General features: G+C 41.5%; 1 protein-coding gene and 1 pseudogene across 1 annotated transcript; one reads left to right on the plus strand and one right to left on the minus strand.

Annotated features, from left to right (window-relative positions):
* LOC129665892 (60S acidic ribosomal protein P1-like) overlaps positions 1–3,588 on the minus strand; it is a 5,826-nt pseudogene extending 2,238 nt beyond the window's left edge.
* An 810-nt stretch (positions 3,589–4,398) lies between these two features.
* Adam21 (ADAM metallopeptidase domain 21) lies at positions 4,399–21,829 on the plus strand. The gene is given in 4 exon segments (XM_055592796.1): positions 4,399–4,462; positions 5,059–7,187; positions 7,189–7,261; positions 21,642–21,829. Coding segments are annotated over 4 exon segments (2,454 nt in total).
* The last annotated feature ends 836 nt before the right edge of the window (positions 21,830–22,665 follow it).

Genomic DNA, 22,665 nt, shown 5'->3' on the forward strand with positions numbered 1-22,665 from the left:
TCCTTTCCTTTCCTTTCCTTTCCTTTCCTTTCCTTTCCTTTCCTTTCTCTCTCTTCTTTCTCTTTGTTTCTTCTTTCTTTGTTCTTTCTTTCTTGTACACAATGCACTAAATGCCACAGCTCTCTAAAATCATTCCAGGTCATCATGCTTTCATACAAGTGCCCATCTAAATCTATGGACAAGGGTATGGTATGCTGGATGTTAGAGAAGGGAGAAGAGTATATACATCTTGAAGAATTTGAAATAGTGAAAAAGGTATTACAATATCTGAAGGAAGATGCTTGATATTCCGCCAATGTTGAGGAATAGAGACAGCCAACTTCACATCAAGAGTAGAATGATAGCCCGTTGGTTTTGTCGCTGTAGTTCTCAGGTAGACAACAGAGAGTCTTCTGTTATAGATTTTGAATTTATTTTCTTCTTCCTGCTTGCTCTAAAGCTAAGCTCCAGGAAAGGGATTGGTGGGATGTATTTCAGGTTGCTCATCAGCCTTCTCCATAGCACTTTTATTGGCTCTTTTATTGGCTTTTCCTATTCTACATCCACTCCATAAAAGGAGTCCTCTTGGCAAGATAGAGAGAGTGAATCTGGAAGTGATGGTTTGATGCTAATCCAGAGATCTCTGATCTAGTGGTTTGTATCTATAAAGTTTTTTGTCAGAGGTGGGCATGGTGCCAGCTCCTAGGAGGCAGAGGCACACAGTCTCTGAGTTCGAGGCCAGCCTTGTCTACAGAGCAGGTTTCAGAATAGCAAGGGCTACACAAAGAAACCCTGCCTCAAAACAACAGCAACAAAAAATTTTTCAGTTGACTTATGTGCTGCTGGTGTGTTGTTGAGAAACATTCCAGATTTTAAAAGATCCTAGTTAAATGGATCCAGGATCTTTTAGGAACACCAATGGCAAGGATATTTTCAGAATGAAACCAGTAGTTATGTAGCAAGCCTAGGACAGATAATAACAAATATTTTACACTCAAAGTGTATTGATTAATGATTTAACTTTACTGTTCTATCAATGAGATAAGAATGGTTTCTCCACACAAACTACATGGACAAAAACATTCAGAACATTATGAAGGTTTGAATGTAGTATCTAGGAAAATGAAAATAAGCAAGGCATCAGAGGGTTTGGATGTACATTGAATGTCTCTGTCTCTTGGACTGGGAAGCCAAGGGATTCCAATTCAGATTATACATTCCCTTTAAAATTTTTTGATAATCACGTTGTTTGGGGATTATTTTTATAATAGTTTCAATGAAAGAAGAAAGAATTTCACAGGATCTTGTAGTTTTCTCCCTACAATATGTATTTTAAATGGTTATGATCAGCCTCTGATGGTCAACCCAGATGGGAATGATGAGAGGTGAAAAGCAGAACAACTCATATCCATTACACACATTGAGGGAATACTGAAAGGAAGAAGACAAGCCAGGCTTCTATAGTTCCCTTGAAGGCACATCTCCAATGAGCCAGAAACCTCCCACTTGGCCCTACCTTCAGGAGGTTAATAGTATCTCCCAATTGCACTTCCATATGATCAGAGCTATAGATGTGGACCTCTAGACATGCTCAACAGGGAAACTGTAGCTGTAGGAACATTGAAGATTTTGATATGCAGTGGTTGAAACTCTGGAAATAGTAGTCTAGGCTCAAGTGGAGCAGGGGACAAAGGCAAGAGACTGAGAGAAACCAGACACAATGAAAGGTGAAAGTGCTCAGGTTCTCTCTGTATCAGTGTAAGGCAGAGCTAGAGGGATTAGAATTGTAAATTCCTTAGGATATAAGAAGTGTGTGTGTGTGTGTGTGTGTGTGTGTGTGTGTGTGTGTGTGTGTGAGAGAGAGAGAGAGAGAGAGAGAGAGAGATGATAGCTACAACTAATTGAAAGCTCTTCTGATTTGGGGATACTTTGTTTACTTGCTGAAATTAACTACAACAAGGGTAAAATTTTTGATGAGGAATAGTTTTTATCTGCCTCGAGCCAATACCTTCAAAATTTGGGTTGAGAAATACAAAAATTATTGCTGTCGGATGTAGAATGAATGCTCTGGTATTGACTTTGTGGGATGGAACTATAGGGTATATGAAGCTTCTGAGGATGGAGTTAGAGTGAGCCTCCACGTAGCAGGAACTTGTTTTAAAACTCAAGTTTAATTAGGTAAAGAGGAGTTCTTAAAGAGGTTGAGACTAGAGTGTTTGTTTCTCTGACTCCTCCTTCACCGCAACCCTACAGTCCCCCCGCCCGCCCTTTTTCCTTTTCTTCTTCAGAAGACTCTAGAAAGCATAAAAGAATGTAGGAAAAGTTGGATCCGGATGCTTTTGTTAAGTGAGGAAGGATTTGGAATCCAGGAGATCAATATTTGGTTAGGCATTTTTATTTCCCACATCTCCTTAGGCAAAGTTTATCATATCAGCATGATTAAAGATGCAATAAGAACCTGGGCACACTGGGGGTGCTGGTAGAGGCTGCTAGTTGAATTTACATAGAAAATTTGAGGCCAGCTTTGGCTACATAACAAGCGTGTGAATTAAAAAACCTCCAAACCAAAGTGCTATAAGAAATTATATGCTGGGGCTGTGGAGATGGCTTAGTCAGTAAACAGCTTGCCACTCAAGTATACATTCCTGAGTTTGAATCCTCACTACCCTTGTAAAATCCAGGCATGGTGGCATGGACTTGTAATCTTAGCGTTAGGAAGGGAGAGACAGGCAAGGATTGCTGATCAGACATTCTAGAAGAATCAGTGAGATCAGGTTTTCAGAGAGTAAGACCCTGTCACAAAAAAAGTAAGGTGGAGAGAGAATTAAGAAGACATCCAACATAGACAGGTTGTGCATCTGCTTTTACACATGAAAGTGCCTGTGTGAACGTGCAAACACACACTTATTTCACGTCTGATTTTGATAAACATAACAAGTTCCTTCAAAATCAGACGTGAAATAAAAGTTTTAATCCTGAATCATGTATTAAGATGAATTATCTAGTTCAAGAATGCAGGCATAGAAATTACAAATACAGAAGCATGAAGGTGAACATTTGATTTAGTAGAGATTATGAATTTGAAAAGTCAACAGCACCATAAGTATCAGGGGATTTGATCTTCCTTAATGTTTATATTGAACTGGGTGCACCTTTACAGTATGTATTTTCTCATGGTTGTTTACCTTTTAGGTAGGGTCTCAACCGAGCTGGCCTCCAACTCACAAACCTCCCTCCTTAGGCTCCATCTACATGTGTTGAGACTACTAATAGGTTTAATTATTGATTCTCCAGTTCTTCCCTTATGAGAAATACGTCATTGTATTTTCTACGGGGCAGCTAAAAAGCATTTCTCATTCTACTATGATAAATATTTATTCTGTATTCCCGATAGTTTAGAAAAACCTTTCCAGAAAATATCATTGGTAGTGATACAAATACATATATTATCCAATTTCAGAAATCCTGTTTTGCTTCTGAGGTGTACTTGGTGACTTGTGTCGTGGACTGTGGAGCCCCTTAGAAAGTCTTTCTGGAGATCTGCAATGAGGATACCTGAAGCATGAGCTTCGTTAACCTCAGATCAATCTGGTTTGTATCAATGGGCATTATAAACATCTGTTTCCTTCATGTGTTCACATAGGCTCGGTGATTCTTAGTCTCATTTGTGTTGTTTGAAACTATGAGAAATGTTGGGACTTTCCCCAGAATAATAAGAAAAGAGCACTTTATTCAGTATAAAACCTTGCATATAATCCTAGAGGCCCCATAAAGCTTATTTACGTTCAAATTATAAATTTTGTCACTGAATTGATAATATAAATTATATTTTTATATTTTTATTTCTCCCCTAATGTCTGGAACAACATTCTGTGCCATATATTATGTAAACACATTTTTTGTTTCTTTTTTTTTGAGGCAGGTTTTCTCTGTGTAGCCTTGGCTGTCCTGGACTCATTTTGTAGACCAGGATGGCCTTGAATTCACAGAGATCCACCTGCCTCTGCTTCCCTGAGTGCTGGGATTATAGACTTATGCCACCATGCCCAGCTCATTAATTATTTTTTTACTGAATAAAGAAATGAATATGTTGCCAGTGAGACTCTGTCTGGTGCAGAAATTTTCTACTTTCAAAAGTATATGTTTTTGAAAAAATTGATATTCTCCCACAGCAGTCATAAAAAACCATATAGCCAGTGGTTGGGGTTTTAAATTGCATGTTTTCTCATTTTCCTTTTGAAGACATTTTCTTTTGACATTGGTATTTTCCACAGGTAATTGATGAGAGCGTGTTCCTCTAGTATCTTTAGAGGAGTTTCATAAATTTTCCCTCTTATGAAATTATAATTAAAGATGAATTTATTTTAAGTAACATTCACTTATAATCTAAGGTGTTCCACCACATCTGTCTACTTGTTCATGGTTCGTAGAAATATCCTAGGTATTATAGAAGACATCAAGATGAATGAATGTTATAAACTCTGTAGGTAAGGGTCTTACAATGTAATATATATTACATATACATGTGGAAAGTTCATCAAGGAGACAGCAAATGAAGGACAATTAATAAATCCTAAGACTAATACAAATTCATGTGCATGTTGTTATGATTATTTTTTCATGTCTATATGCAGTGGGATGCTATCAATAGTTATGCCAAGACACGCAAATGTAAACTAATACAATGTTAGAAAAATCAAGATATAGACTCACTCCTAATTTTGCTTCTTCTTCTTCTTTTTTTATGTATGTTTTCATGGCACCAAATAAAGATCGAGCTAATTATTTAAGTACGTATCTTCCTACTTTGACATTATCAACATATAACCAATATTATCTTCTCTACCCTCACCCCAGAACTCTTCATCCCATTTTTATTGAAACCAAGTCCAAAAATATTGTCTTGACACTTCTCACCTCATCCAAGCACTGTTTTGTTTTCACTTTCAGCACTGCAGCTCTGCTAGTCCACCTCTGCCAGGACACAGTCTCTACATGTCAGCAGCACGCCCCGGTCAGCTCCAGGGCCAGAGCCAGAACAGAAGTGTCTCATTCTCGGTCCTTGTCTGCTCTGGACAGATGACTTCACAGTGTTAGAGGCGGATGCTAGAGCACTCATGAGAGTCACTCTTTTGCTGTTCTGGTTTAAGGTGTTTCCAACCCTTACTGACCTCTCACAGAGTGGGTCCACTCAATACCTCAGTTCTCCAGAAGTGGTCATCCCCCTAAAGGTGACCAGCAGGACCAGCGGTGCTAAGAGTTCGGAATGGCTCTCCTACAGCCTTACATTTGGGGGCCAAAGACATGTTGTCCACATGAGAGTCAAGAAGCTGCTGGTTTCTACTCACTTCTTTGTGCTCACCTACACAGAGGAACATGCCCTCCACAAGGATTACCCCTTTGTCCAGAGTGACTGTTACTATCATGGTTATGTACAGGGGGCCCCTGAGTCTTTAGTTGCTTTCAGTGCCTGCAACGGGGGTTTTCAGGGAGTGTTGCAAATGAATGGCTTCTCCTATGAAATCGAACCCATCAAGCACTCTAGCGCATTTGAACACCTAGTTTATACATTAAATAACAACAAGATACAAATTCCGCCTGTGATATGCGGTTTAACAGAGAAGAGAATACCATACCAACCCTTTAGACTTGAAGAGGCTGAGAAGTCAGCGCCAAAGCAAAATTATGGAAAATGGTGGACCTACACATGGTTTGTGGAGCTGGCTGTAGTGGTAGACTATGGTTTCTTCATTTACTCTCAACGTAACTTGTCAAAGGTGCGAGAAGATGTGGTTCTCATTGTTAACATGGTCGATTCCATGTACAGGCAGCTGGATACGTATGTGACTTTGATTGGCATTGAGATTTGGAACCGAGGAAATGTTTTCCCAATGGAAAACATACATCAGGTCTTAGAAGATTTTTCTCAGTGGAAACAAGTCAGTCTTTTTCAGGTACATCATGATGCAGTCCATATTTTCATAAGAAGCCCCCTTATAAGTGTACTTGGGATAGCCTATGTTGCAGGAATATGTCATCCTCCCCTTGATTGTGGAGTTGAAAATTTCCAAGGAGACTCCTGGTCTCTTTTTGCCAACACGGTGGCCCATGAGTTAGGTCATACTTTTGGTATGCAGCATGATGAGGAATCCTGTTCTTGTGGAGAAAGAGGTTGTGTCATGAGCACTTTCAAAGTACCAGCAGAGAGATTCACCAATTGCAGCTACAGTGATTTTATAACGACTGCTTTAAACCAAGGGACTTGTTTGTACGATCATCCGCGGCCAGGGACAGTTTTTCTGGTGAAGCGCTGTGGGAATGGTATGGTTGAAAATGAAGAGGAATGTGACTGTGGATCTCTACATGAGTGTGAACAAGATCCCTGCTGTTTGTTGAACTGTAAGCTGAGGCCTGGGGCTGCTTGTGCTTTTGGGCTTTGTTGCAAAGACTGCAAATTCGTGCCATCAGGGGAACTCTGTAGAGCAACGATCAATGAATGTGACCTTCCAGAATGGTGCAATGGAACATCCCATGAGTGCCCAGAAGATGAGTATGTACAGGATGGGGCCCCCTGTGGTGTTGGTGCCTACTGCTATCAAAAGCAGTGTAATGACCATGACCAACAATGCAGGGAACTTTTTGGCAAAGGTGCAAGAAGTGCGTCTCATCGTTGTTACAAAGAAATCAACTCACAGGGAAACAGGTTTGGCCACTGTGGCACAAATGGCACAGTATACCTAAAATGTAGGCTGTCAGATATATTTTGTGGCAAAGTCCAGTGTGAAAATGTGGAAGACATTCACCACCCCCAGGCTCGTTCTGTTTTGCAGAACATTTATGCCAATGGTGTCACCTGCTGGAGTACTGACCATTGTTTGCAGATGGGTGCACCTAATGTCGGTGAAGTGAAAGATGGCACCATGTGTGGAGCAGGAAAGATCTGCATACACAAGAAGTGTGTCAGTCTGTCTGTCCTTTCAAATGCCTGCCTTCCTGAGACCTGTAATAGGAAGGGGACCTGTAATAACAAACATCACTGCCATTGTGACTATGGGTGGGCCATGCCTTTCTGCCTTCACAGAGACTATGGAGGTAGTGTTGACACTGGTCCAACATCTCCAAAAGGAAGAGTCAATATTGTCTTGTCAATAATGGTGACTGTTTTGTCTGTTCTAACTTGTCTGTTAGTAGCTGGATTTTATAGACTATTATCATTGAATACCTTCTGGTCCCAAAGAGCTGAAGGCTCAGAAGACATATAACTTAATATCCCATGAATTTGGTATGACAAAAATATTATTGTATGTATGAATCTGAGTAGATTCATCTGCATCAGAGATATTCCCATCAGGTGCAGGTAATTCTCAATGTGTTCTTGGCTACTGTTTATTATCTTAAGTAGCAAATAAAATTTAATTGAGAAATGATAATATCTGGCCCACCTAACTGCTTGGATTTATGTAGCAATCAAAAGTGACAAGTTAATCTTTGCTAACTGTTGTTCCTTTAATTAAAAACTCATGACCTGTTCCCCGTGTCCCTAGCTTGTCTATTCTCTTTGCCATTTTCTGCCAGTTTAGGAATCCTTTTGGATTCTTTTTGTGAATATAAACAAATCTCATGGAACAGGCTCAGTTTTATACGTTTTGTTCATTATCTTTTCTGGCACACTGCCTAATTCAAACACATATTTTAATGAAGTGGAATATTAATTGCATAAAACATTAAATTAGAAAAGGGATACCTGTTTAGTCACCTCGGAGATGTTACTCTGGCCCTCTTTTCAAACCTACTAGAATTTTTGGTCAAACTTGCACTGTGACCATGCACCACGTATTCCTTTAGAAAGCATTAGTGTATACCAGGGGTACCTCACTGGTGTTTTGTGCCCAGCTTGTCCCATTCTTAGTCTGTTATTAGAATTTTGGAGTCCATCTCTTGAAAACTCAGATCTGATCAAATACCCATCACATGTCAAGATAACATGAATATCATTGACTCAACTGACCCTTCAGATGTCTGCTGCACTGTCTGGTAGTTTTCTTTTCAAGGTACATTTGGCTGTGCCATCCTTGCACAGCTGTCTGTGTGGAGTTGGCTTCTGCTGTGCCCTTGCCCTTGGGAACATCATTCTGCTCCCCCAAGAGATTCAGTCTTAGGAGAATAATTGATGAACTCTTCAATATCTCCCTTGTGACTTTATGGTCATGCCTTAGTAGTTTTCTGCATCCCAATAGAAGATGGGGACCAGGGCCACCCATGTCCTGTCCAGAGCCACAAAGAAGACTGCTGGTGAAACCATAGAAACTGAAGGGTGAATGCTAGAGACCAGCTCTAGCGCACAGGGTGAACCAAGGTAGGTTGCAGCGTCATCGACGACCAGCTGATGGCTGCTGTTTCTATATGTTAACTCTTCATCTTTTAGGCTGCTATTCTTGCTATTCTCTATATACGCTTTAACTCTTAAATTTCCAGGCTGGTAACCTTGCTATTTGGGGCTCTCCATATACAGTTTAACTCTAAATACAGTTTAACTCTCAGGGGCTGCTGCAGGCCACAGGAGTCTAAAGGAAAAGACAGGAGAGGGTCTTAATCAGTTAAGACAGGTGTCTCCTTTAACTTAGAGTACAGGTGGCTGCGGCCCTGACAATTTCTTGCTGTAAATACAACAGATTGTTAAAAGAAAAACCTCAGTTCTTTTTAACTTCATGGTTCAGCAGTGAATAGCGGCTTGCTGGAAGACAGAGCCCTAATTAAGAAGGCCGATAAAACACTCTGAACTGATCACTTACTAAACTTAATAACCGAGAAACATTAAAAAATGTACACCTTTGGCAGACAAATCAGGCAGATATCTATAAACCTCACAGACACATGCACGCATACACTCAATAGACAAAACAAGGGAGCTCCCATGGACCCATTCATCCAGATATATGTAAACATACAGATATAAATATACATATGTACAATATATACAGACAATTAGACATCTTTGGATGAAGCGGTGGCCTCAACAACTGTTTAATTCCGTCTTGGGTTTTCATATTATCTACTACAAAGGTTCTCAATGCATGGAAAAAAATTTCATCATTTAAATAGATGCAATCTTACATAAAAGGGGAGTTACAGTAGGACTACTGATCCTGATATCTAACTAGATGCTTTGTTTATTATAAGTTTAAAGCAGTTGTTTTATCTATATACTTATAATGAGTTTAAAGAAGATTTATCTTCTTATTTCAAATGTATATTAGGTGTTCAAAGCGAGGTTTTTAAGTCAATGTTTTTCTAAGAAACAGGTGTCTTGTGTTGTATAGCTAACCATTTATTCTTTGTTTGTATATTCATATGGTTTTTCTTATCATGGTGTATACCTGGGCCTTATCCTTAGACTAAACCTAGAATGTCCTTGATTATTAATTTGTTTCAATCTTGTTTTCCCTCTTGGTGTAAATCAAGTGCTTGACATAGCCAGGTCCACAGAGGATTTTAAAATTACTTGAATCAAGTCAGGAATTCTTTAAAATCATCAGGGGTTATGAAATCATCAATTTATTTAAACAGCACTATGTCACGAAGGTACATCTTCAAAATAATCTGCAGGAAATCTGTGCAACAGAGTGAAGCAATAAGCAGTGAGGGTTGCTGCCATGCCAGATATATGAGCATGGAGCATGGGAAGGCAGTATAGCAACAATAAGCAGTCTTGAGGCCAAATCCTTGGGGCCTTGCCTACACCAGGGACACTCCCATTCATCAGCCATGCAAAAACAGGTGGGCTGCCTCCAGAAAGCTCATTTGCTTGCTTCTGCTGTGATTGCTCCCAGCAGGTGAAGCAAGGTTATAATCTGATTAACCTTGGTTAGACATGATACATCAGAAAAAGGATTATTTGCTTTAAATGCATGTGTTCATATAAAGACAAAAAGTAGATGCTCTTATTTATTGATTTTTCCAAAAAGTATTTATTATATAAACACTTGAAATTGATTAAGATGTATTAATTTAATGTCATTTTATAATTGCTGACTTTTGTATGTATGCTTGGTACTAGTTTGAAATAATCGATGGAATCAGCTGACCATGGACCGATGGCACAAAAAATAAAAACAAAACAAAACAAAACAAAGCATGATTCAAGGGTTAGTAATGTAAGAGATAACCCTAAGATGTGAATGTTCAATGAAGCTCTGGGAAATGAAAGGGCAAATTGTAGGAACCCATATACAATGAATTAATGGGTGGTTCCTGAGATCATACTGGCTTTTACTTTTTTTGAATGTTTTTATTTTATCTTGTTCTAAGGAATAAGAGAATTATCCAGCCATTTACTTTTCCAGATGGTAGCCATTTGCCATAATGCAACTTATTTTAAAAAGTCATCTTCAGGCTGAGGGTAGTGGCACACCTTTAAGCCCAGCACTCAGGAGGCAGGGGCCAGCAGATCTCTGTAAGTTTAAGATCAGCCTGGTCTAAATAGTGAGGCACTGTCATTGCTTCACAGGTAAATGGAAACTATCAGTTTAAAAAGTTAATTTGCTGGATTCTTTGTGAATTTAGGTGTTGGTTTGTTTGGGAAGCACAAGGGAAATAGGTTGCTGAACAAGCTTCTCTGAGCTACCTGAGCCATCCTCTATGGCCTCGCTGGAGAGTCGTGTGAAGCACATTGGGCATTACTGAATGGTTCCAGGGAAAACTGTCAAGAAAAGGGAGACATAAGACACAAACATTTGTAGTGGCAAACTGGGAGAACATGGACATTATCTACTGTGATCACACGTGAACAATGGTGGGACGAGAGGATGCTGGGGCGATCAGCATCCATTTTACTCAGGCTCCCTAGGGAAACAAAAAGACTCTAAGGCAAGGACTAAGTCTAAGTGCTTTATATGAGAAATGAAACCCCGGGAAAACAAAACAAAGTGAAGCTTATTTAAGGTTAGAAAAAATAGAGCAGCAGGTGCTGGCAGGACCCAGGTAGGCAGGATTGGGCTCATGAGGTTGTCTGTAATACTATGGAGGCGTCCTGTCCACACAAATGCCATCCTTTAAGGAAGAGCTTGGGCTGTCCATAGAGCAAGTCAGAAACAAGGTGTGTGTGTGTGTGTGTGTGTGTGTGTGTGTGTGTGTGTGTGTGTGTGTGTGTGAATGTGCCTGGAAGCAACTCTCAAGCAATAAAAAGTTTTCTCGTCCTCATGGGACAATTATGGGTGCTGGATACCATCTCTCAGAAAGTTTTCCAGGATAGTACAGTGTGCCCCGGTTCCTTACCTCACACCCATCCATTTATTCTTTGTGGATCTCTGCACTTTGCCCTGCCATTTCCCAGTCCTTCACTGAACAGTCACATCGTAGGATTATATTTTAAATCACGAATACTAAAGATCATGTCCACCTCATACTGCAAAATGTATTTCTCTTGAAGATTCCCTAGTGTTTCAGAATGAGCATTTCTTCCAAGTCCCCACCCAATGTCGTCTTTCAGACTAAAACAAACTTATCTGGGAGCCTCTGTACAGAGCAAACGATCCCATTTCAAAACAGGAAGGTCAAGGGCAACAAGATGGCCAAGTAGGTAAAAGTGACTGCTGTGGAAACCATAAAACCTGGGTTTGATTCCCAAAGCAATCTTAAAAAACAACAAAACGCGTGGTGATGTGCATCACAGCACTTCTGTACAGAGATGGGAGATGGAGACAAGAGAACTTTCTGGAAGCAGCACACACACACACACACACACACAGAAATGTACACATAGACACACACAGATGCATGCACATACACAGATGCACAGAAACACCCCTACACACACACTTTTTTTTTTTTTAAAGAAAGAAGGTAGAATTGAGAGGTAGAATCAAGGCAAGGCCAAAACCTAGCACAGCAAACATTTAATCCTGTAGGTTCCAGTCAGACATTCGAGTCGTATAGTAAACTCAAAGGGCTTGGACAGCCACCCAGACCTTGTCATTGCAATCTGCATGGCCTCTTTCCTAGGATGGATTTGTACTTTCTTCAGGAGGCTGTTTCACACTCCTGGCATCTCTGCAATCTTAGGGTCTCCACTGAAGCTTCAGTTCATACTCACACATTCACACATCATCCTGAGAGGGTCATTTGACCCTGCTACACATTGGTCTTCCAGGTGTCCATGTAAAATCTGAGTGTGGACCAGTGAGATGACTCAGCAAGTAAAAGCACTTATCGCCAACACTAACAACCTCAGTGTGAGCCCCAGGATTTACATGAGGGAAGAAAAGTATTGATATGTTGTCCTCTGACTTCCACATGAATACCAGACACATGTCTATGCACACACATGTTCTTTGTGTGCATACAATAAATGAGATGTTAAAAATTAAACTCAGGTCGAAGCCTCCATGACCACCATAGCTCTAGTATTCTGTATGCATGAGAAGCGAGCATCATGAGGATGGCACTGTGACCTGTTGCCAACTCAAGAGTAGCTAAGCCTTCTTCTTCTTTTCTCTCTTCTCTTCTTCTCCTCCTTTCCTCTTCTTCCTCTCCTCCTTTTCCTTCCCCTCCTCCTCCTTCTACTGCTCTTTTGGTTTTTCAAAACAGGGTTTCTCTGTGTAGTCTTGGCTAACCTAGACTCACTTTGTAGATCAAGCTGGCCTTGGACTCACAGAGATCTGCCTGCCTCTGCCCCCCTGAGTGCTGGGATTATAGGGGTGTGCCACCACATTCAACTAGCTAAGCCTTCTAAAAAATTAATTTTATTCATTTATTCACTTTACAGCCCAATTGTAGCCCCTCCCTCCTCTCCTTCTCATCCTCCCTCCTTTCCTCTTTTCTCTACCTCATCTCCCATACCCCTCAGAATAGGGGACCCCCAACCCCAGCACATCAAGTTGCATCAGGACCAAGCTCATCCTCTTCCACAGTGGCCTGGCAAGGCAGCCCCGCCAAGGAGAAATGACTGAAAAGCATACAAAAGAGTCCTTGTTAGAGACAGCACCAGCTCTCCTTACTAGGGAACCCATATGAAGAGCAAGATAACCATCAGGTACATATGTGTAGGGGACTTAGGTCCCCCTATATACACATACAAGGTCTTTGGTTGGTGCTTCAGTATCTGCAAGCCTGCCTAGGCCCAGGTTAGTTGGCTCTGTTGGTCTTGTGAAATTCTTGTCCCCTCTGAATCCTTTTATCTTTCTCCCACTCTTGCACAGTTTCCCTGTGTTCCACCCAGTGTTTGGCTGTGAGTCTCAACATCTGTTTTGATCCATTGCTGGATGGAGCCTCTCAGTGGACAACTACGTTAGGCTCCCATCTGCAAGCATGGCGTAGTGTCATTAATAGTGTCAGGGACTGACTCCCTCCCCTGGTGTGGCCAGGGATTGGTTGGACATTCCCTCAACCTCTGCTCTATCTTTATACTTTCACATCTTCTAGGCAGGGTAAATTTTGTGTGGAAGTTTTTGTGGGTGGGTTGGTGTCCCTCTCCCTCTACTTTGAGTCCTGTCTGGTTGCAGGGTAGCTTCTTCAGACTCCATGTCCTCTGCTACTAGGGGTCTTAGCTAGAGTCACCCCCATATCCTCTCGGGAGCCTACCCTGTCATGGGTCTCCAGCTTGTCTCAGAGATGCCCCCGCCCATGGTTTCTCTTCTCTCTGCAAGCCCTTTGTGGGGACAGTGTGGGGTAGGGTGAGGACAGAGGGCTTGTAGGTAAGTCTTCTTAAACCATGATCGCAGTGACCTCTGAGTAGGGAGCTGAACATACTGAATGGATGCTGAGGAAATGGTGTTCTTGGCCATATGAGCAGGGTTTCCCAGTATTGTCTCAAGAAAAATTCTTTAAGATGGCATCAGTTTGAAGGAGAGTGGGGAGGTATATATGGGATGCATTGAAAGGAGGAAAGGAAAGAAGAAATATAATTAAATTATAACCTAAAATGGAGAGAGAGGGGGAAGGAATGAGGAGAAAAAGAGAGTCATTTAATTGGTTTACACTTCCAGACCTTTGAATTTAGGCTGAGGTGAGTCTAGCGAACTCCTGAGATGCCTTTAAGGGATTTTTTTCCTATTTGTGCCAGGTGCAAAGCACTTGTTATCTCTTTTAATAATATTATTCTCTTCATAAACCATGCCTTCCCCAGCCTGTGGATTTTTCTTATACTTCCATGCTTTCTTTCTGTCCTTCCTTCTTTCTCTCCTTCCTTTCTTCTTTCTATTTCTTTCTTTCTTTTCTGATTTCTTCTCATCTTTAGTGGAAAGATGACTGAAAGTGGTCAGCAATATCCACACAACAGCCTAAAAACTAGACCGCCTCGACACTTCCTCTAAAATCATGAGGGACTTGCCAGATAAGCCACAAGTACACAACCCTAGACATGCACTAACACAGCAAAATCTGATATCTTCTTTCAAAACTCAAGATTCCAGAATCCATAACTCACATTTCTACTTGTCACACTGTATGTCAACACGGTCATCCTTTGGTCTATCCTCTAATGTAGAGAAAATAGATTAAAAAATACTACTACTACTAATTACACCGAGGCAGGAACACCAATGCTGCTTCCAATAAGACCACTCAAAAGTCATGTTAAAGGATCCCATCCTCTTTTGGGCTGAGTAATTTATGCTTTGGATGTGATCTATTTCCAAAGGTTTGTGTGTTGTAGGCTTGGTCCTTTGTGTGCTGCTAGTAGTGCTGAGATGGTGAGGCTGCTAAAAAGTGGGGCCAAGATGGAGTTGTGTAAGTCATTGTGAGTGTTATCCTAAAACATTAGATAGAAGGTGGTGGCACACGCCTTTAATCCCAGCATTTGGAAGGCAGAGGCAGGTGAATCTCTGTGAGTTCAAGACCAGCCTGATATACAGAGTGAGTGCCAGGAGAGCAAGGCTACGCAGAGAAAACCCATCTTGAAAAACCAACCAACCAACCAACCAACCAACCAACCAAACAAACAAACAAACAAACAAACAACTCTCCTTGGCCTCTGGCTTCCTATCTTATTTCTCCTTTTTGCATTTTTTGCATATTTTCTCACTGCAATGCCATCTTCCATGAAGTGACTCAGCTAATGTGAGAGGCTACATCAATAGGGTTGTCCAATATCAAACATTCCCCCAAAAAAACTATAAGGAAAAAAAAAAAAGATCCGTACAAGCTACCTGGCCTCAGATATTTTGTTATAGCAATGGGAAATTAACATAGCCATCAATTTGAGTGGTAGTTTCACTTTCAAATTCATTTTCATCTTGGAGCTAGTATTTTCTTTCTCTAAATCCTTGATTGCAACCAAATAGTAAACATTGTTTAACCAAGAACTGACTATCTTATTCTCTTCCCTACTCAGACAAGTAACTATGTTACTAGCTTTTGATTTCTTTTCAGTTTTTATTTTTAGAAAACTGAGAAATAACTATGCAGAATTGAATCAATCCTCCCTTAAACATAGTAGCAGCGTCTGCATCCTGTGCTGGTCCGGGGTTTTATCACTTAAGGCTAGGTCTTCCATGTAAGGAAGATCAGGTAGTATCACTGTGCTGAAACCTTTATCTTGTTTTAAAGTTGAATATATCCATTGTGCTGAAGTACCATGGTTTACTCAATGAGATCTAGGGCAAATGCAATGGATTGAGTGGTTTGTCCCTCTAGGAGCTGTATGTTGAAGTTCTAGTTCCCAGTGGGATGATATTTGAAGTTGGGACATTGGGACACAGTTTGATTGTGATGGCAAAGTTTTCATGAACGGAACTCTTTTTTTCTGAGACTGTGTTTTTTTTTTTCCTTCTGTGTAGCCCTGGCTGTCCTGGAACTAGCTCTGCAGGCCAGGTTGCAGGCCAGCTTAGCTTCAAACTCGAGAGACTGGCCTGCCTCTGCCTGCTGAGTGTTGAGATTAAAGGTATGCACCACCATGTCCGGCTATGGATAGGATTTGTATCCAATGGATGAACAAGATGGTCTTCATTCACCATATGAAGAAACAGCAAGGATTCTGTTTGCAAACCAGGGAACTGGCTCTCACCCTGAATTCATCCAACACCTTGAACTTGATCTCTGTCAGAACGGTGAGGGAAGAATTCTGCTAAGCTACAGTCTGCCCTAAAGTATTTTTAAAGAGGTGTCTATTTTATATGCATGAGTGTCTTGCCTATGTGTTTGTATGTGTATCGTGTGTGTCTGCACCATGAGAAGAGGTAACTTGGTGCCGGTTCCTCTGGAACTCTCCATCCCCATCTCTTCAGTCCGCCAGCACCTACAGTACAGTAATTGGTACCTATGTCTAAAATGAACACAGGTAGGAAATTTTGTGACCCCAGTATTTTGACATTTTATGCTACAAAAAGCTTTATATCATATTATTTCAATTTTTTAATTTAACTTTTATTAATTACACTTTATTCACTTTGTATCCCCCCATAAGCCCCTCCCTCCTCCCCTCCTGATCCCACCTTCCCTCCCTCCCCCTTCTTCACGCATGCCCCTCCCCAAGTCCACTGATAGGGAAGGTCCTCCTCTCCTTCTTTCTGATCTTAGTCTATCAGTTCTCATCAGAAGTGGCTGCATTGTCATCTTCTGTGGCCTGGGAAGGCTGCTCCCCCCTCAGGGGAAGGTGATCAAAGAGAAGGCCAATCAGATTATGTCAGATGCAGTCCCTCTTCCCATTACTATGTAACCCATTTGGACACTGACCTGCCATGGGCTACATCTGTGCAGGGGTTCTAGGTTATCTCCATGAATAGTCCTTGGTTGGAGTCTCTGGGAAGTTCCCTGTGTTCAAATTTTCTTGTTCTGTTGCTCTACTTGTCCTTCCTGTCCTCTCCAGCTCTTACTATTTCCCACTTCTTACATAAGATTCCATTCACTCTGCCCATCAGTTGGCCATCAGGCTCAGCATCTGCTTTGATAGTCTGCAGGGTGAAGGCTTTCAGAGGCCCTCTGTGGCAGGTTCCTAGGTTGTTTACTGTTTTCTTCTTCTCCTGATGTCCATCCTCTTTGCCTTTCGGGATGGGGATTGAGCGTTTTAGTCAGGATCCTCTCTCTTGCTTAGTTTCTATAGATGTACAGATTTTAGTGGGTTTATCCTATGTTGTATGTCTATATGAGTGAGTTTATACCATGTGTGTCTTTTTGCTTCTGGGACAACTCACTCAGAATGATCCTTTCCAGGTCCCACCATTTACCTGCAAATTTCATGATTTCCTTATTTTTCATTGCTGAGTAATACTCCATTGTGTATATGTACCACAATTTCTGTATCCATTCTTCAGTTGAGGGGCATCTGGGTTGTTTCCAGCTTCTGGCTATTACAAATAAAGCTGCTACAAACATGGTTGAGCAAATGTCCTTATTGTGTACTTGAGCCTCTTTTGGATATATGCCTAGGAGTGGCATGGCTGGATCTTGAGGAAGCACTTTTCCTAGTTGTCTGAGAAAGTGCCAGATTGATTTCCAGAGTGGTTGTACAAGTTTACATTTCCACCAGCAGTGGAGGAGGGTTCCCCTTTCTCCACAACCTCTCCAGCATGTGTTGTCCCTTGAGTTTTTCATCTTGGCCATTCTGATGGGTGTAAGGTGAAATCTCAGGGTTGTTTTGATTTGCATTTCCCTAATGGCTAATGACGTTGAGCATTTCTTTAAGTGTTTCTCTGCTATTCGATATTCCTCTACAGAGAGTTCAATTTTTTGACAGTAGCTTTGGAACAAAGTTCCAGAAGTATTGTTGGGGAAGGGTAATTGCACATGTATTTCAACTCTTTACTAACTAATTCTGCTTCACAGGGGCTCTGCATATCGACATTACCACCTGAACTGCACATGACTCTATGTGTCGGTTCCCCATAATCTCATTAATGCTGCATGTGACAGATCAAGAAGGGACAGACATCCTTTAATATGTCTCTCTATGACTTGTGGGATTGGTGTTACATCCATTGAATATATTTGCTTATTTTTGACTAACTTTACTAAAATAGTCTGGTAGGCCCAAGCTCAGTCTTGGAAAATAGTTGGGCTATCACAAAAGGCTGACATGATAGACAAGGTCTGGACAGTAACATAATTTCTTTTTTTTAATTTTTAATTTTTTATGTTAGTTACAGTTTATTTACTTTGCATCCCAGCTGTAGCCCCCTCCTTCATTCCCTCCCAATTCCACCCTCCCTCCCTCATCTCCTCCCTGCCCCTCTCTAAGGGGAGGTCCTCCTCCTCTACCATGTGGCCCTAGCTTATCAGGTCTCTTCAGGACTAGCTGCAATGTCCTCTGTTCCTCTGTGGCCTAGCAAGGCTGCTCATCCCTTGGGGAGGTCAAAGAGCCAGCCATTGAGTTCATGTCAGAAACAGTCCCTGTTCCCCTTACTAGGGAAGCCACTTGGATACTGAGCTACCATTGGCTACATCTGAGAAGGGGTTCTAGGTTATATCCATTCATGGTCCTTGGCTGGAGAAACAGTCTCAGAAAAGACCCCTGTGCCCAGATATATTTGGTCCTTGTGGAGCTCCTGTCCTCTCCAGGTCATACTAACTCCCCCTTCTTTCATATGATTTCCTGAACTTTGCCCAAGGTTTGGCCATGAGTCTCAGCATCTGCTTTGATACACTGCTAGGCAGAGTCTTTCAGAGGCCCTCTGCAGTAGGCTTCTGTCCTGTTACTTGTTTTTTCCTACTTCCAATGTCCATCCCATTTGTCTTTCTAAGTGAGGATTGATCATCTTACTCTGGGTCCTCTTTCTAGTTTATCTTCTTTAGGTGTACAGATTTTAGTATGTTTATCCTCTTATAGGTCTACTATCCACTTATAAATGAGTAACACTGTCCTAGTTAGGGGTATTATTGTTGTTATGAAGCACTATGACCAAAAGCAAGTTGGGGAGGGAAGGGTTTATTAATATGGCTTATACTTCCACATTGAAGGTTGTTAGGACAGAAACTCAAAACAGGGCAGGAACCTGGAGGCAGGAACTGGTGCAGAGGCCTTGGAGGAGTGCTGCTCACTGGCCTGCTCATCATGGTTTGCCCAGCTTGTTTTCTTATAGAACTCCACCAGCGTAAGGATGGCATCCCCAACAATGGGCTGGGACCTCCCTATCAATCACTAATTAAGAAAATGTCCTATAGGCATGTCTGTTTACAAGTTGATCTTATGAAGGCATTTTCTCAATTGAGGTTCCCTCTCTTCAGATAACTATAGGTTGTGTCAAGTTGACACAGAACTAACCAAGGCATGCAACACTAAGAAATAAGACATGTCAATAAAAAACTGTCACGTAAATTGATGCATCAGGTAATATATGCATTAGACACTAGGCACCAGATTACTTTCAGGATCCACAGAACTAAGAGAAATAAAATTTTGCTGATTATTTTTGTAAGTTACATTTATTATTTAGTATATGGATGCACACACATACACATGGCACACATATGGAGCTTGGAGGACAACCTGTAGTGAGGTTTCCTCCTTCCACTGTCTAGGTCCTGGATATCACACTGGTTGTCTGACTTGGCACTAGAAACCTTTAAGTTTTGAGGGAAATTATTTCACACTGGTAGGAAACTGGATTCTGATATCTTAACTCTTGTTACAATGTTGAAAATATGCCATTAGCTTTGTTTCTGGTTAAAGAACAGAACATAGAAGGGCTCTGAGAAGATTAGTGAAAATTAGGAGGCTTTTGACGTGAATGCTATGGAAGGTTCAAAGTGAAGAAACTCTTACTGGAGCCTAGAAAAAGAAATCCTAAAATGTACTGGCAGAAAAGTAGCAGAGCTGTTGTTTGTGCATTGTGGATTGTGAAAAATGCAAAGGTTCCTTAATTAGTTTATTTATATTTATAAACAAATCTCTGGGCATCTCCCAATGGCTTCTGATACAGTATAAGGAGAGAGAAAGAAATGAGGAGTAACTATCTAATTACAGCTTAGATTAGGTATTTCCAAACCTGGGTTTTATAGGTTAGGAAACGAAAAAAAACTTCTCATCTTTTCTTATATTCTTATGGCAAAAGACTAATAAGAATGATGAGGAATATGTTAATTAATATTATTTTATATATGGTGTCAGTAAAATCTCAAAGGAATTTCTTGGAGAGTATTTATGTATGTACGTTAAAAAAATCAGGTAGTACATCACAGAAAAACTAAATGCCTTGTAAGAACATATAAGGGTATACTTTTCAAGTTAAATAATGAATAATGGGTTCTAATTTAGAATTTCAGTGTTTAGTCACACATCAGCTTCACAGGAGGTGCAAAGGTACAGGATTCATATTGAAGAGATCTGTGACTGTGGCATTTGTCAAATTGAACTAAGCCTGATAAGATATAGGAAACTCAGTTTAAAAGACAGAATAGCTGGGCAGGACTATTGGTTGCTTTTCTCTCTTGTCAGCTACATAACACTATCTAGTACTATGAGTGAAGGCTTTTAGTGCAGGGAGGAGCTTCCAGGTAATTTCCAGCTGGATTCCATCAACTTGTTTCCAAAGTAAGCAGTATCTTCAGCAATTGAGACTTGCCTTCACATTCTGGGGAGGAATCAGTTATCCTACCTAGCTGTGATGCCTATGAAATGTAACAGTGATCAGATGGTACAAACAGTGGCCTTGGGTTAAACAATAGCTGTGTAATTGAACCTAAGACCCACTCAATAGGAGGGAATTCAGATCTAGTATTGTAAACCTAGCTAGTTACTCATGGATACTGAGGCCACACCCACACATGGTGAAGCCAAGGACCCTAGAGCTCCCACTTTTCTAAGCCAGTGTAATTTCTAACTACGTTCCAAGTATTTATCTTTAGACACACAGATAAGTATGGTTCTCACTCATCATTAAAGAAGTTTCTTTTTTGCAACAGTTGGAGACCATTACAGAAAGCTGTAACTGTTCAAATTGCAGATAACAACTGACCATGAGATATCCATTCCAATTAAACTTCTACAACACAACTCCAACATGTAAGGTTCAGAGAACATTGTGGAAAACCTGGTAGAGAGGGTGTAAGATCCAGAGAACCAGGATACCCAGGTAGTGTCCTCTAGACATGAGAGGACGGTTACATCCATGAAATCTCAAAAATACGGTTGCCTGGACAATGCCTTAAAAATGGCAATGCCGGTTGACATGCCAATCTCACAATGCCCTATGTCCAGATGAAGAGTTATAGTCAATGACGGCTAAGAGAGGGAGAATAAATTTTTCCCAGAGATGAGGCAACTAACTGCTATCCAATTCCAGTGGTCAGCCCTAAAAACATATACATACATGTAACACTAAATGGATTCAGCAGGTTGTATTTACCATGCATGTAAAACACAACTCTATCTCAGGGGCTAGAAGACTTCAAGGAAATCTTTTCTTGTCTCTCTGATGTAACAACAGAAATCAATTAAATCATCTGATATTCATAATGAAAAGTTCTCACCTGAAAAAAAAGTAAGGCATAAAAGCAAAGAAAATACATGTTAGATGAAAAGAAACAGATAGAAATGGGAATCCAAGATGGCAGCGGCCAGTGTGCACTGTATCTGAGGGACAGAGGATTGGGGACTCCAACACCAAGTGAGCAAATAGGCGACTGGATCTAAAGCATCGACTTTGGTGCTTTCCAGACTAGAAGGGACATCCTTGGAGTTGGGGTCAATTTGATCCAGGCCCCCTGTGACTGTTTCCTGGGTCTGGGAGTAGAAAACTGTGGGCCCTTTGCGTTTGATGCATCCTCCAGTGAGTGTGGACCCCCAGAATCAGGGACCCTTTGCTCTAGCAGCCAGACATCAGATTCCTCCTACTTCCCTGAAGGCAGCCTCAGGATTCCTGTGACAGCATCCCAGCCTCCAAGCCACAGTTCTGCTGGTCACCCTGTGGAGACCACGTAAAGAAGAGAATCACACGGATCCTGGATCTAAGATGGTGGAGCCCAGACCATTCTGAGTACCAAGAGCACAGTGTCCAGCAGGCCTATAAACTGGAGCCCAGCTCCCTTCTGAGGGACCTTAGGGGTGCTGAGCCCTTTGGACCACCTACCCGTGCTCATGCCTGCACCCAACAGGTGTCCTGCGCATGCACCCCAGCCTTCAAGGGTGCTCTCTCGCATGCACGCCCCCCTGATCTTCAATGCATCCACCTGTGCCTGCATGCCTGCACCTGCATCCCACCCTTCAAGACACTTGCCTTCGTGCCCTGCCTTTTGTAGCTGCATCCAAATCGACAGCACCCATTCTTGAACCCCTGGATCTCTCTCTCATCTTCCTGAAGACTACTCCAGACTCCAAAGACAGGCATATTTAATTTTCAGTGCAGATTCCAGGAATAAACAGCCAAGGGTACAGACAACAGATGGCTAAATCCTGGCAGAAGAACACTATCAACAAAAAAACAGGACATCATGGCTCCACCAGAAACCCTCCAAAACAATGGACATTCTTTTTTTTAAATTTTTTATTAATTACACTTTATTCATTTTGTATCCCCCCATAAGCCCCTCCCTCCTCCCCTCCCGATCCCACCCTCCCTCCCCTTTCTGCATGCATGCCACTCCCCAAGTCCACTGATAGGGGAGGTTCTCCTCTTCTTTCTGATCTTAGTCTATCAGTTCTCATCAAAAGTGGCTGCATTGTCATCTTCTGTGGCCTGGTAAGGCTGCTCCCCCCTCAGGGGGAGGTGATCAAAGAGCAGGCCAATCAGATTATGTCAGAGGCAGTCCCTCTTCCCA

The sequence above is a fragment of the Psammomys obesus genome, unplaced genomic scaffold (assembly GCF_907164565.1).
Source record: "Psammomys obesus unplaced genomic scaffold, mPsaObe1.curated_primary_1811, whole genome shotgun sequence".
NCBI lineage: Eukaryota > Metazoa > Chordata > Mammalia > Rodentia > Muridae > Psammomys > Psammomys obesus.